The sequence below is a fragment of the Propithecus coquereli genome, unplaced genomic scaffold, assembly GCF_000956105.1.
Source record: "Propithecus coquereli isolate 6110/MARCELLA unplaced genomic scaffold, Pcoq_1.0 Scaffold6, whole genome shotgun sequence".
Lineage (NCBI taxonomy): Eukaryota > Metazoa > Chordata > Mammalia > Primates > Indriidae > Propithecus > Propithecus coquereli.
In genome coordinates, this window is record NW_012151951.1 from 12,960,496 (window position 1) to 12,975,813 (window position 15,318).

The window sequence follows — 15,318 nt, forward strand, 5'->3', positions numbered from 1 at the left end:
TGTGTTGCTCAGTTAATACCAATTTGATGGTGAGTACATGTGGTGCATGTTTATCTATTCTTGGGATACTTAGTAGAATGGGTTCCAGCTCTATCCAGGATAATACAAGATCACCATTGTTTTTAAAGTGTATAAATACTTTTAGGAAGAAGCTGTTCAAATAGAAGAGGTTGAAAATATTGCCAAAGTGGGATAATTAATTGGTGATGCAGGGCTCTTGATGCAAAACAGGATGATGGGATCCTGAGCACAGGATGAGGGATTAGCCTCATATGGGAGGAGGGACACCTTTTCCTTGCGGTAGGAAGGAAGGACAGATGGATGTAGGTGTAGGCAGGCAGTTTTGTAGTTTTAATGGCAGGAAGTTGATGGTATCTCCTTCCTCTCAGAATTGATAAGTAAGGTCATCTGTTTGAGATGGTCAGCTTTAGATTACAGAAAACTTTTAAAAGTCTTTGGGAGAATGCTAGAAAGATTGCCTAGGATAACAAGGATGGCTGTCTGTCATTGAAAGTCCAGTTGGGTTGGGACCAGCATCTGTCTTTCTCACTCAGTACTTACTCAGCATCCCCGAAAAAAAGAGATGGATGGTTGGATTCATCTAGAGTTGGAGTTTTGTCTATTAAGTGGGCTAGGAGGGCAAGGGAGTTGAGTATGTGGGCAGGGTGGCTACCAAGTGATAGATTGTGGAATGTAAGCTGGGCGGGCAATAAGGTGAAGACGGGTAGGGATAGGGTTAAGGGCTGTTGTTTCGTGATCTCAGAGCTGCCTGTACTTACATGTTTGTCTCCCACATAAGATCATAAGCTCTTCAAAGAAAAAGAATATTTTTTATTCATCATCATTAACTATAGCAGTCAGCATAATATCTAACTCATTATAAGCTCTCCATAAATTATTGTTGAATTAATAGTGGCTTAAAACTCTGTTCCTTGAAGCCCATAGTTAAACTCTCCTGCAGCTTTTTATAGACAAAACAAATCCTTCTCTTATTTTTTCACATTGATTCTAATTGCTCAATTTTGCTTTCTATTGCTGTTTTTTTTAAGACTTCCCCATGCATTTTTGATACCATCCTTTTTAGTGAATGAAGTATTTTCTTTTGAAGACCTTGTTTGATTGATTCACATCTTATTTCTCCTCTAGCCAATTTAATTCAGGAGATGAATTCTGATGACCCAGTTGTGCAACAGAAAGCTGTCCTCGAGACAGAAAAGAGACTACAGCTTATGGAGGAAGACCAAGAGGTGGATGAATGCTGGACCACCTTGAACAAGACTGTGATCAGTCCTCCACAAGCTCCTATGAAGGTTTTCTTTTCTATTATGAAGCTATATAATTAGATACAATGGGAAGACCTACACTGAGGGAACAGTTTAATCTCCAACTGTCTGGTGAGGCTGAAATAGTCTTTTGTTTCTTAGATTGACTAGATTTATTTTCTACAAAGAAATTCTGATTTTTTACCCTTGGTCTGGATCATCTTTAAGTAACCCTTTGGGTTTGTTTCAATGAAACTTTGGCCTCTCCATCCCCTGAGCATATATGTAATATATTTATGCTGCACTGTTAAGGTAATATATTTCACTAACTTGTATTTCCAACTCATACAGCCACAGCTGAGGTCCCTTGACCTGAGCAGCCTCATTTCTGCAGACTCAGCCCCACAGCAGTTGTGCCCATAATCAGATTTCCTGATTGAAAGCAAGCCCTGAGTTTTGAGCCCTTTAGTATCGGTGGTTAAAGGAAATGACCTGACTCTCACTTGTAATTGATTTGCCTTCTTGGTGTATATACATATAAATCAGAGAACGGCTTTTGAAGTTTGTTTCTTTGTTTTTATGATAACCTATGTCCTGCAGAATGTGAAAGAAATAAACTCAGGTAAGCATCTCTCTTCCCAATTTTTAGTGTTTATTTAGGATCAGTTTTTACTGACTGTAGCATCCAGACCCTTAAATTATAGCCTCTGGGCTTTCAAACAACCTGTGAACAAAAACTTGCTGATCACCCAGTTCTCTTGCTCTAGTGGGCAGAGGGGACGGCACTCAGCGGTATTTCTCGGTTTGCTCCTTGTCTTTTGTGAACTGAGTGCAGTTATTCTGTGACATCCAGTTTACTCTTAGCTGTTCAACGGATCCAGGTAGTTTCTCTGTTGCTCAGCTCAGAAGCTCATTATGCTAAATGAAAGAAAAAAGTCATTCTTCAAAGAAAAACTCTTTTAAAAGACATAATTCAAATTTGAAGCACAGTCATAGCCATCATGTATAATAATACATCACGCATTACCATTTAATGTCAAATTAAGAAAATGTCATTTTAGTTGCCTCAGAATTGTGAGTGTGCACGTGTGTGTGCCTACGTGTGTATGCATGAGAAGTGTGGCTCTAAAGTTCTAAAGTAGCTCTCTTCTGAATTTGAACTAAAGAACTGATTATAGTATTTGGATTTTTCTTTTGAATATTTGAAATTACCCTGCTGTCAGAGGCCTTCTTGGCATCTGTGGAGAAGGATGCAAAGGAACGAGCCAAGAGAAGAAGGGAAAACAAAGTCTTAGCAGATGGTAATTGTCAGCCGTTCCTTTTCAATAGCTGGGATGATTTGTGCTAGAAAGAGCACATGAGAGCCTATAAGCTAATGTTCGGGGACATGAAGACTCCCCGTCCACAGGTTTGTGGTGGGCCTGAGGCAATGGGATTGGCCAGGCAGAAATCACTGGTGGTCTGTTCTCTGTTTCTGCTGCGAAGAGCCAGGGGGTAGGACATAGCCCTTAGTCTGCCTCCACAGTGAAACCTCTTTCTAAAACATACGGGTGGACTTAGCAGATCAGATTGAACAGTCCTACACAATGCTTAGAAAACAGCGAGAGATGGGAGTGAGGTACCAGTGGCTAGCCTGAGGCATAGAGGAAGAAGTGAAAAAGAAAAATGAAACAAAGGTTTGAGAAAGGAGAGGAAAAATAAAGGAAGAGAAAGAAACAGACAGGGTTGTGTATGTTGGGGGGAGATACATACAACAGAGGAATGCTTTCAGCATTTATTTCATACCACCCAGTGCTGCAGATCTAGATGATTCCATATTTGTTAGAAAATTAATTATTTGACCCTCTTTATGGAACATTGAATGTGTAGACTTGGTCACCGTGGCAAGCTTGGCTTGGTTCTGAGCCTTGATGCAGAAACATTGACATTTTCTGAAAAGCTACTTAGAAGACTTTGGGTGGATTTGGAGGAAAAATACTTGAAGAAGCTGGTCCTGAAATATCTGCAGAGACAAACAAGTGACAAGTCCCTTTTGGATCAATGGTGGCTAAGACCTTCAAAATAGATTTGGAAAATCAGGGGAATAAAGTCTTAAAGAATTTTCTAGTGTGTGGTGAGACATCACCTGTGTGCCTTGTATTCCTATAGCCCTGAAGGAAGAGGGGAACGAAGCGTTTGTTAAGGGCGATTACGAAACAGCCGTCCTGCGCTACACTGAGGGCCTGCAGAAGCTGAAGGACATGAAAGTGCTGTACACCAACCGCGCCCAGGTCAGTGGGCCAGGGATGTGTCCCTGGGGCTTTCTCAGGGAGCAGTTGCCACTAAACCTGTGAAAGCACACAAAGATGAGACTAGGTGGTCCCACTGGGGGGCTGGGAAATGTTTAACAACTGGCTCTTGTTTTGGATGGCGGGGAGCTGAAGTGTATGTAGCATTTTCCAGTTTCCATGGTATAAATACTCTCCCCATGATCTGATGTCAAGTTACCAATTTGGAATCACCGAAGGAGGACTTGGGAAGAGGCGCACATAATCAGCTCTCTCCGTAGTATAAGTCAGCTCCAACATGTCACTGATGGTAACCAAGTGCTTGCCCATGAGGCCAAAGGAGAAAACTAGTGGGATTAAATGATCAGTGAGACCTGGAATTCTGCCACCAGTAACTAGATTTGTTGAGCCTCCTTTCTTGGTGCGAGTTTAGACTCCTAGGGGTTGCCCCGCTGCTAGTTCCTGTCGTATCAATCTCTCTTCAAGATGAAGAGTCTGTGACTGGGGTAAACTAGATGGCTGATGGGCCTGGAGTCAATTTCTTGGGAAGTTTGAGTTTCAGAAAGCCTTTGTGCCTCAGTTTATATCACAGCTGAGCTCAGTTTTCTGGAACACTGGGTAAAAACCATCATGCAGGTGTTTATTATTTACTGGTACTACTTAATGAAGGGACAGGCTGATAGTTCTCAGTTGGAGCAAAAATGTCAACCGTGACCTTATCTTTGAGAAGTAGATGAGTTTTTGTGTGGTAGGGTCCTCTGTTGGTCAGAGAAGCCAACGAAAACTGGCAGCGTCATGGACTTGGTTGTCCGATGGTTAGGATATGTCAGCAGGACCTGTGTACGAGGAACTTGATGCCTTGCCATTTACAAGAGGGAGAGGCTGCAGCAGAGCCCTCATCAGCTCCAATTTCTGTAACTCAAGATTAGGAATGTCTGGCTGTGGTATGTTGAGGAAGAGTATTGAAAGCAAGAAACAGGATGTTTGCAGGCCAGAGATTCTGGGAGTGACAGTAATTTAATGATGACTAAACCCAAGCACAGTATAACCTCATTAGTTTAGCAATTCAGGTAAGTCAGACTGGGACCGAAGTGTCATTTAACTAGCGCCATTTGTGGAGAAAACTTGTTATAAGGAAGGGAATCGGTAAATAAGATGGCCGGAGTACATTTAAGAGGACATTTTACCACCCTGACAAAATTATAGACTTTTTGAGACCAAACGCTGCCATATACTTTTTTCCCCTAATGGTCTATAACAGATGTCCAATAAGTCCTTATTAAGTTACATAAGACTGGAGGCACAGAAGTCCAATTAAGGGAATTATAAAAAGTTTCTGTTGACAATTCAGGAGAATCATTTAAATGCAAGCAATTAATACAATAATTATAGTTCCGTCTTATTTATCATCAAATTTGGTCTCTAAAAACATCTACCTACTGATGCTTATTCAGTCGTGTTGCTCTGAAGTTATTTGAAAGCAATAAAATTGAATTGCTTTTAAAAAGTTATGTAATTCAAACATACCGAATTCTGACTATCTATACCCTGATTCATCTAAATTAATTACATTTTCACTGCACTCAATTCTGAGCAGCACTGTGATGAGTTCTGAAGAATCACATTAAGAACGAATGTGAATAGATATAAGTAAATGAAATCAAAAGCGGAGCGATTTCTCCTAGCTTTCCCAAAGAGAAAGCTTATTCAGAGACAAAGAAATACAAAATGTGCTGCCTGGTGTTCCAAATCATTTGAACCATTGACTATTTTTAAAATACCTCTCCTGTATGCATTCAGTGTTAGAAAACACTTAATAAGGACCCTGTGAATTGAGTGTTGCTTGCTAGAGAGAAAACCTACTCTTTCATTGCTTTGTTTTTCTCCTGGAAATAATATTATGATCAGTAACGTTGCTGGTGTAATTTAGATAAATCTGGAGTTTATTTGCTGTTTGGAAAAAGTAGTTCTTTTTAAAATATGGAAAAGCAAAATGAGGAGGTTATAGAGTGTTGAATTCAAGCCTTAAAAAAAAAGGAAAGAAAAGAAAAGAACAAATAAAATGCTGTGTAGAGAAATTGTTGCAGCCCATACAGATTTTTTCAGAGTCTGTATGTATTCTGAATAAGAGTGTCATGAAATCTTGGCCAGAGTTGCCTAGAATAATGCCAGCTTCTTCCTCACATCCTCTGACTTTCAAATGAACCCAAGACCCTAGAGGAAAGGGTGATGCTTTATATTAATAGAAACAGTTCAATGAGTCGTCTTCTCCAATTAGTGCAGAACCCAAGATAGTGAAAGCACCACATCCAGCTTCCTTTCTATTAGAGCCAAGAGCTGCACTGCAGAAATTCATTAGCTGGCTACTGCCTGCTCTCCCTCCGCACTTCGGTTGGGTACTTAAGTTCTCCATGAGTTACAACACTGACCCCGTAATTGGCTTGCCCATGACAATATCTCATCAGGTTCATTGTGAAGAGTGTTGCAGTGCCTTGGTACAGTTTTGATCATGGGCAAACCTACACGTAGTACTGGCTTTATCATTGGTGACTGATGAGACCCTGGAAAAGCCACTTCTCTTGGTGATTGGCTTTCCTTTCTTATTATGGGATGATCCTTGCTGCTGCTTAGGGAGCTTTCCAAAAGAAGAGTGCTTCAAATATACTTAGTGCAACTTGCTAAGAATTTATTTACTCCAGTAATTAATGGAGAGGTTAGAGTAGCCACTGTGCTTATTTAAAACAGTCTTTCATTTGTTTATGTGCCTTTAGTTCTTAGAAACTTTAAATGAACTAAATTCTCATCTTGGTTTACTTTGAGTGGATCATAGAATTCTGAGTCAATTCTTGATTTTCTAGATTTTCCCTCATTCTAGGGTATTCTAACAGAGTACCCCAGGCATTTGACACTGAGGGTTCATGGCGATGGTCTCTCTTAAATGTCAGCCTATTTCCTGAATTTCTTCCTTCCTGCTGTGCTCATGAAGACAAAAGCAGAACTTTATCATTTTTTGGTAACAGCATTATTGAAATATAATTCACATACCATACAGTTCACCTGCTTAAAGTGTACAATGCGGTGGTTTTTAGTATAATCACAGAGTTGCACAGCCATCACAATCAATTTTTTAACATTTCGTCATGCTGGAAAGAAACTCCGTCCTCTTCAGCTGTCACTCCCCAATCCTCCCATTCCCACTCCCAGCCCTAGGCAACTACCAATCTACTTTCTGTCGCCATGCCCGTTCTAGACATTTCATATAAGTGGCATCATACAATATTTGTTTTTTTGTGACTGGCTTCTTTCATTTATCATAATATTTTCAAGGTGCATCCATGTTGTAGTATGTGTCAATTCTTCATTTTTTATTGCTGAATAATTTTTTATTGTATGGATGTACCCTATTTTATTTATCCATTTATCCAGTTGATGGACATTTGGATTGTGTCTGCTTCTTAACTATTAATATTATGAATAATTCTACTATGAACATTCATGTAAAAGTTTTTTTATGGACATAGTTTAACAGTCTTCTAGGGCATAAATCTAGGAATAGAATTGCTGGGTCATAAGGTAACTCTATATTTAACCTTTTGAAGAACTGCTGGACTGTCTTCTAAAGGGGCTGTACCATTTTACATTCCTATAAGCAATGTATAGGGGTTCCAATTTTTCTGCATCTTTTCCAGCACTTGTTTATTATCTGTCTATTTGATTCCCTTTATCATTTGGTATCCTTCCGGTATGATTGGTAGACTCCAGAAGTGAGCTCTTCCTTTGTAGACATGGTTCGTGTGCTGAGTGTTTTCTCCAGATCCCTGTCTGCCCTGCTTTGTGTCCTGGGGGCTGGTCTGTGTGGACTGGCTCTTTGGCTTCCTAGCCATGTGGCTTCCATTTGTGTTCAGCCCATGAAATCAGAAGGAAGGAGTAAGGTGTGATTAGGGTATTTATTCTCCCTGCTTTGGGCTCTAGTGAAGGTCTCAGCTCACATCAGGCAGTTCTTTTCACATATTAATCTCTCCCATTTTCTTCATTGCTCCCTCCTTCCACCCCTTAAGTTGTAGTCATGGTAATTGCCATCCACTGTTGCTAGCCCTGGGATTCTGTAACATCCCTTGTGGATTTCCCTAAGCCCCGCCCTCAACTTGCAAATAGTTCCTGTACTAAACCCTCCTCAGCTGCCCAGTGTGAGTGTGCCATTGTTTCTTGTCAGGATCATGACCCGTCTAGGTAGGGACCAGGTACTCATCATCACCTTTCTGGTGTTCAACTGCTCTTTCTGTGTGGACTGAAGACTGCCTGATACAGAGTTGTATATCAATATCAGCTATTTGTGTCATTACAGGCTTATATAAAACTCGAGGACTATGAGAAAGCACTGGTGGATTGCGAGTGGGCTCTGAAGGTAAGAGAATATTTCCGTTCCCTCATAATGGTGTTGGGCTTGCTTGAGTCGGATGTCTTAGTCCTGAAGTAAACACAAGGCAGCTGCCAGTGTGTCGTGGTAGAAAAGGGTATAGGGTCTGCAGTCAGAGCCTCAGTTTCCTCATCTATAACATGGGGTAGAATACAATTGTTGCGAGGGTCGTGATAATGCACGTAAAGTGCCTACCTCAGAGTAAGTACCCCAAAGAAACTGCTGTTATTATTGGTCTTTCAAGGTCTTATGTTGAAACGGCACATTCTTCACTATTGTATTATCAGATGCTTTGCTATCTGTGATGGTGGAAATGCCTCCTCTATTCTAGAGCCAGCCATGGGAGCTTGTGTCTGCAAATGTTGTCATTCTTCCTCATCATTTTTTCTGCTTTTTTTCCTCCAGCCCTAATACATTATAACATCCTCTGTTTGTAGAGGAATAATCAGAAGAAAGAATTCCTATTTTTCAACTTCAGTCAGGCCTCAGGCAGATAGCATAATACTGTACATAGTATTTCCTCTGAAATCTACCAATATAGTAACCAAAGGTGCATAGAAGTAAAAGAGAAATGGTATGATCACTTCTTAGGAACATTATTTATTTCAGATGACTAGATATTTGAATAACCCTTAATCTACATTCCTCTGAGTTATTTCTCTGCCACAGGGGGCTTATAAATAACCCAAACTAGTGCCTCTCAGACTTCTGCGCTGAAGTGCTACTAACAGCAGAGGAGAATGAACATGAGCCTTTCCAGGGTCTAGAGGCAGAATGCATGAAATTTCTTTTAAGACATGTATTTTACCTTAAAAATCCTCGTGAATTTTGCATGGCACTTTAAAAGATTTGTTTGTTTTCATATAACAATATTATTTTTTAAAACTTCAAATCAAGTAAAATTGAAGTACAAGGAGAATGTGCCTGTGGCTTCAATTCTTTGATATGCACACCTATCCTATATGCACACCTATCCTATATGCACACCTATCCTATATGCACGCTTATCCTATATGCACGCGCACGCCTATCCTATATGCACACCTATCCTATATGCACGCCTATCCTATATGCACGCCTATCCTATATGCACGCCTATCCTATATGCACGCCTATCCTATATCCTATATGCACGCCTATCCTATATGCACACCTATCCTATATGCACACCTATCCTATATGCACGCCTATCCTATATGCACGCCTATCCTATATGCACGCTTATCCTATATGCACGCCTATCCTATATGCACGCCTATCCTATATGCACGCCTATCCTATATGCACGCCTATCCTATATGCACGCTTATCCTATATGCACGCCTTATCCTATATGCATGCCTATCCTATATGCATGCCTATCCTATATGCACGCCTATCCTATATGCACACCTAGCCTAATGAGCACGGCCCTAAACAAGAGCACACTTTAATAGCAGCATGCTGGCCATATCTACCTGTGTATTTTTTATTGAGAGGGTAAGCAAGGGAAATAGAGATGAATTAGAAAGTCACCTTTGCTTATAATGGTTCCTGAAACACCAGGGATCCTCCAAAGCTGACATCTGGAGTGTCTGATTTCTTTATCTCTTGGAAGATACAGTGTGTGATATACCTTTGCCCATTGCATTGGCATGGTCTTTCAGTTACAAGAATTGCCCAAAGCTGATGACATCAAGCTCCTTACAGCCCTAGCACAGATCCACTAACCTGCCTTGTCACCTTGTTTGATCGTGATTACTTTTTCTACCATGATTCTGCAAGAGCAGAAAGAGGCAAGGATGTTTTTCTTGGTTGTTCCAATAATAAAAGCAAAAACCACCATTTGCTACATGCTCACAATATTCTATTCCAATAGTGTTTAATAGCACTATTTTCTTGGTTGTTCTGAGAAGGAAACTGAGCCTTAGTAACTTGCACAGGATGGTGAAGCTAGTGTCGGTGTAACTGCAAGCCCATACTCTTAACCATCTACTGTCAAGGGCTCTCCACTGAAACCTCGAACCCCATAGTCCCTGGGCGTGGGTCTCTTTCCCTTCTGTGGAAGAAACAAGATCTCACAAGGCCTCCAAGAATAAATTTTCATGTCTGAAAAAGACCAAAGAGGTAGACACACCATCATTCTGATTCAGGATAGCACGTTGGCCTGTTCCCGAATGTTAATTGAAGCACAATGTAATTAATGGTGAAACCGAGGCAAAGCAGGCCCAAAGGAGCTGACATTAAAAAACGCTGACACTCAGCAGCCAATCTTGTTAAATGCCCAGCGAGGCTCCCAGTTGAAGAGGTTTGGGTAAACACTTGGATGGATGGGAAAAAAATGTACAAAGAGTTCTAAAAACCAATAATGGTTTGTTCTATGTTGCAGCCGTGAATTAAAAGAAAAAGTTTCACTCTCTTTAAAAGTAACATATCAATAGCGAATGTCACTGGCACTCCATTATTAATGGTATGAGTACTTGTACGCCAATTTAATATTTTTGACACTTTTAAATTGGTAGAGACAAGTTCCTGTGATATTTCAAGACTGATGTTCCTTGTCAAGGAAGAGAAGGCAGACAAGCTGGATTCAATTAGGATTAGAATCGTATCTCTCTTGGCAGAACACTTCCTGCACGGTGAGATACGTCTTCCTCTGAAGTCAGGGTTCCTTTAGAGGGAACCTGGGCTTCACCTGAGAAAGTCCTGGTGAGGGTTGACACATGATCAAAGGAGCACGGGCCCATTCGTGAGAAATTCCTTCGTGGCCTTTTGCGTCATTCTGAGGAAGGCGAAGTCACAACCAAACCCACTTCGCAGTGACACACAGTTGGCCATGGACAAGGCTCTAACGCTCGGGGCTCAGTTCCTCCCCTGTTATAACACCGGTGCTCTGCCAGTGAATATGTTGTGAATATTTGGCTTTCACGCGCTGTAGCGCTAGCGTTTCCTCTTTTCACTTTGACCGTTCCTTTCCTGCTTCCTTAATTCCATCCTTTGTGAATTCACCAGGCTTCTCTCCTCTGCTCCCCGCCTCTCTCCTCTCCACACACAGTTGCTCTCTCAGAGCTGGCGTCTCCTCGTAGGTTCACTGCTCATCTCTGCACGTGGCTCTCAGGCTGCTGCCCCAGTCTCCCCTGCCGGCTCCACGGCTGCATTCCAGCTGCCTCCTGCAGGTTCCTTTCCACTGTCTTGGCATCATCTGAAACTTGTTGTCTAGAAGCCAACTGTTCGTCTTCCCACTCAGCCCTCCTTGCTCCTTGCCCTGACTGACCTCTTTCCGTTAATGACACACCAGCCTTCCAGGCGTGTAGATCTCCAGTTTTGACTCATACCCTCCTTCCCTGCTATCATTTGTAGCTAGTTGATGCTGGTCAATTTTTTCTTTGACATAGCTCTGGTGTCTGCACTTCCTTTCACTCTCACTGTCACCAGGACTTCAGACGTCTGCCTTTATTCTAAGTAGTCTCCTCGCTCCTTTCCCAGCCCTTCCTTCCCCTGGCACATCTGCATGCTGCCTCCAGAGCAGCTCACCTCCACACTGCCATTAATGACTCACCCTCTGGGCGTGGCATTCAAGGCCTCCACGTGGAGTCACTGTCTAGCTCACCACTTCCAGCCCGGTCTTCCCTCCACCCAGCACCTGCCTCTGCATCCCAGCTGGACTGTCCACAGGAGCCCCATCCTCGCCTGCCTTGGCCAGCCCATTCCTCCATCCTCCTTTCTTTACCTCTCCATGTCATTCAACGTCCCACTCACATCCCTCCTCCTTTGCATCTCTTTAAGACTGCATCTCGTTAGCGTAGATTTCCTTCCACTGAACCTTTTCAATAGCATTTTCTGTAGCATCTGCATACTTTTTTTCTATAGCACCTTTCTAAAGGAGATTTGGTATAATTTTTAAACCCTTGGGCCCTGGAGTTAAATGGCCAGATTTCAAATTCCAGTTCTTCTACTTACTATCTGTGTGACCTTGAACCTCTCCAACGCCTAGTTTCCTGATGTGTAAAATGGGGACAATAATTGTATCTACTTCACAGAGCTGTTGTAAGACTTCTTGAGATCATTCATATGAACCATCGAGCTCAGTGCCTAGTGCATAGTACTGGCTGAAGAGTCATGCCCTCTTCTTAGCACTGCCATTCCCTTAGTAGTGAGTCAGGAAATGATATACACGAAAATCCATCTATAGAGCATTCTCCAACAATTATTGTTCTCTCTTTTATTATTTTTCAGTTTTTCTTTAAATTTTCTCTTTTGCTCTGAAATGGATTGCTGGTGTTGTAACTGCAGCAACAACAGCTAATAACGTATTGCCCAGCACTGCGCTAAGTGTTGTACATGATTTCTTCCTCACAACAACCTGAGAGAGAGAGAGACTATTACTGTCTTTACTTTCCAGATGAGGAAAATGAGTGTCAGAAAAGTTAGATGGCCTGGCCAATGTCCCACTTCTTCTGAGTGGCAGAACAAGAATCTGCCCAAGTCATTTTAGACTCCTGAGTTGAACTCTTTACCTCTTCAAATCTAAACTCTTGAAGGGCATCTTACTCACCAAAATGCTTTGAATATAAAAGGGGTTCAATAAATGTCCATTTTAGATGTTTCCAATTTAAGTTTATGTCTCTGTGCCAAATCATTCCCTGTGAAGTTATAATAATTAGAGGCAGGGCCTCCTGTGTACATGATCTAGTCTCAGCCATAGTTTCCATCCTTTTGAAGCGGACATTTCTCTTGATCTTAAGTGATATGAATGTAAGTTCCCAGTATACACGTGTGGTTTATTTGAGGGGAGGAACTTCCCAGGCCCACTAAGATGTAATGGTAACCTCAGCTGTTTTCCCAGAGTAAATTCTCCTCCCTTCTAATAAACCAGTGATTCTTCAACTTGGCTGCACATTTTTGTCACCTGGAGAACTTAAAAAATTATTGATGCCTGGGCTCTACCCCAGAGTATAATTTAATTGGTGTGGGGTACTTCGTGGCTGGCAGGATTTTTAAAAGCATCCTAGGTGATTCTGACATCCAGCCAGTGTTAAGAGCTCTTCTAACCTGAGGGTTTCTGGTTTTCTTCCTGATTGAGTCTCATTAAATGGAAATGAAAACTGGCAGGTATCATTAATTTGATAGAGAGCTTACTGGTACATCCAGCCTCCTGAAGGTATCAATTAGTTTAGTCACAGATGCACAGAAAAGTTTTAATTGTCAACTCTGGTAGCTTTCCTGAGAACCAAGGCTTTGCCTTAACTCTATTACCTAGGTTAGTTAGGGAAGTGGCTAATGACTTCCAATCTTCGAAATATGTGATCAATCATTCTCTTTTATGCAGTGTGATGAGAAATGCACAAAAGCATATTTCCACATGGGAAAAGCTCACCTGGCCCTGAAGAACTACAGCATGGTAAGTTTTTAGAGGAATGTAAGTGACATGTTTGATCGCAGAGTGATGCTCCCATTTGTCCCAGAGGAGAACCATGATTCTACAAGTTGATTAGGTACTAATCTACCTCTCGGTATTTTCCAAGGTAAATTTCAAGATCTTAGACTTGGGAAGGATGTTGGGTATCAGTACAACTCCACCAGTTGTAGGAATATCTTCTATCAACATCCTCTGCCAGTGTTTGCTCAACCTCTGGAGAGAAAAGGCATAAGCAAAAAGCAAAAATGAAATTCACTGTAATTTTATCACCCAAAAGTAACTCTGTGTGTGTGTGTGTGTGTGTGTGTATTATATGTGTGTAGCTATTATATGTTGTTAATACCAGTTATTGAGATATAATTCACATACCATACAATTCATTTGTAGAAAATATATGATTCAATAGTTTTTTTCTTACATGTAGATCCCTGATCCACTTTGAGTTAATTTTTGTATATGGGGTGAGGTGGGAGTTCAACTTCATTCTTTCACATGTGGATATCCAGTTGTCCCAGTACCACTTGTTGAAGAGGCTATTCTTTCCCTCATTGAATGATTTTGGCACCCTTGTAAAAAATCAGTTGACCATAAATATGTGAGTTTATTTCTGGACTTTCAGTTTTATTGCATTGATCCACATCTGTCCTTGTGCCAGTACCACACTGTCTTGATTTTTATAGTTTTGTAATAAGTTTTGAAATTGAGAAATGTGAGTCCTCCAACTTTGCTCCTCTTCTTTTTCACAATTGTTTTAGCTACTCTGGTTCTCTCAAATTTCCATATGAACTTTCAATCATCTTGTCAATTTCTGCAAAGAAGCCAGATGGAATTATGATGGGTATTACATGAATTTTTAGATCAGTTTGGGAAGTATTGTCATCTGAACAATATTAAGTCTTCTAATCCATGAACAAGGGATATCTTTCCATTTATAAGATATTTTAAAAATAAATTGCCTCATATTGTATATTTTTCAAAAATTCTTTTCTTTGTTGGATTTTAATTGTCAAAGTAATACAGGATTATTGTAATAAGATCAAATAAAAAATGTGAATAAAGAAAATGTTAATCTTTCTTTACCATATTTTATTCACTTATTCAATTAATTCATTTAGGAGATATTTATTATGTGCTTTCTATGTGTCAGGCACTGTCAATACAGGCAATAACAATATAATAGTGAATAAGACAAATTCCTTGACTTCATGGAACTCACATTCTTAAGATGGAGGTGGACAAGAGGCATAAAACAAAAAAGTAGATATAGTCTGTTAAGTGGTGATAAGTGTTACTGAAAAAAACAAATCAGGAAGTAGTGAAAGGTGAGATTGTTTTACATGGGGTGGTCAGGGAAGGCCTCTCTGAAAGAAGGGAGGGAGTGAAGTAAGCAAACCACGTGGATATACAAGGGAAGAGCATTCCATGTAGAGGGATAGCTAGAACACAGCCAGCAAGGGGAGAGTGACGAAATGAGGTCACAGGGGTGATGGTGGCAAGGAGGGGGCTGATTCCATGAGGCCTTACAGGCTTTTTGGAGGACCTTGGTGTTGTACTTTCAGTGCTGTGCAAGCTATTTGGGGATTTTAAACAAAGGAATGACATGATCTGATGTATATTTTAAAGGATCACTCTGACTTCTATATTGAGAATGTTTCTGCATGACAAAATAAGAACAGAGAACTAGTTAGAAGGCTATTGCAATAAATAGCCAAGCAAGAGGTGACAATAGCTTGGATTAGATTGGTGTTGATAGAGGTAGTAAGAAGTGATGGGATTCTGGATACACAGTGATGGTGAAACCAACAAAAATTGCTGATAGATTAGATCTGGGGTTGAAGAGAAGTTGGATACAGGGTTGTTCTGTTTGATGTATATACTTCTGTTTCTGTGATACTGTCCTCTGCTTTATTTATTTATTTATTTATTTTTTTGAGACAGAGTCTCACTGTGTTGCCCTGGCTAGAGTGCCGTGGC

General features: G+C 40.8%; 1 protein-coding gene across 1 annotated transcript in view; it reads left to right on the forward strand.

The window, feature by feature from the left end:
- TTC12 (tetratricopeptide repeat domain 12) overlaps positions 1–15,318 on the forward strand; it is a 49,872-nt gene that overhangs the window by 7,315 nt on the left and 27,239 nt on the right. Inside the window, exons 3-8 of the mRNA XM_012659147.1 lie at positions 1,147–1,310; positions 1,863–1,884; positions 2,486–2,563; positions 3,411–3,532; positions 7,875–7,934; positions 13,255–13,326. Of these exons, the coding sequence (XP_012514601.1) occupies positions 1,147–1,310; positions 1,863–1,884; positions 2,486–2,563; positions 3,411–3,532; positions 7,875–7,934; positions 13,255–13,326 (518 nt within the window). The remainder of the gene's footprint in view (positions 1–1,146; positions 1,311–1,862; positions 1,885–2,485; positions 2,564–3,410; positions 3,533–7,874; positions 7,935–13,254; positions 13,327–15,318) is intronic.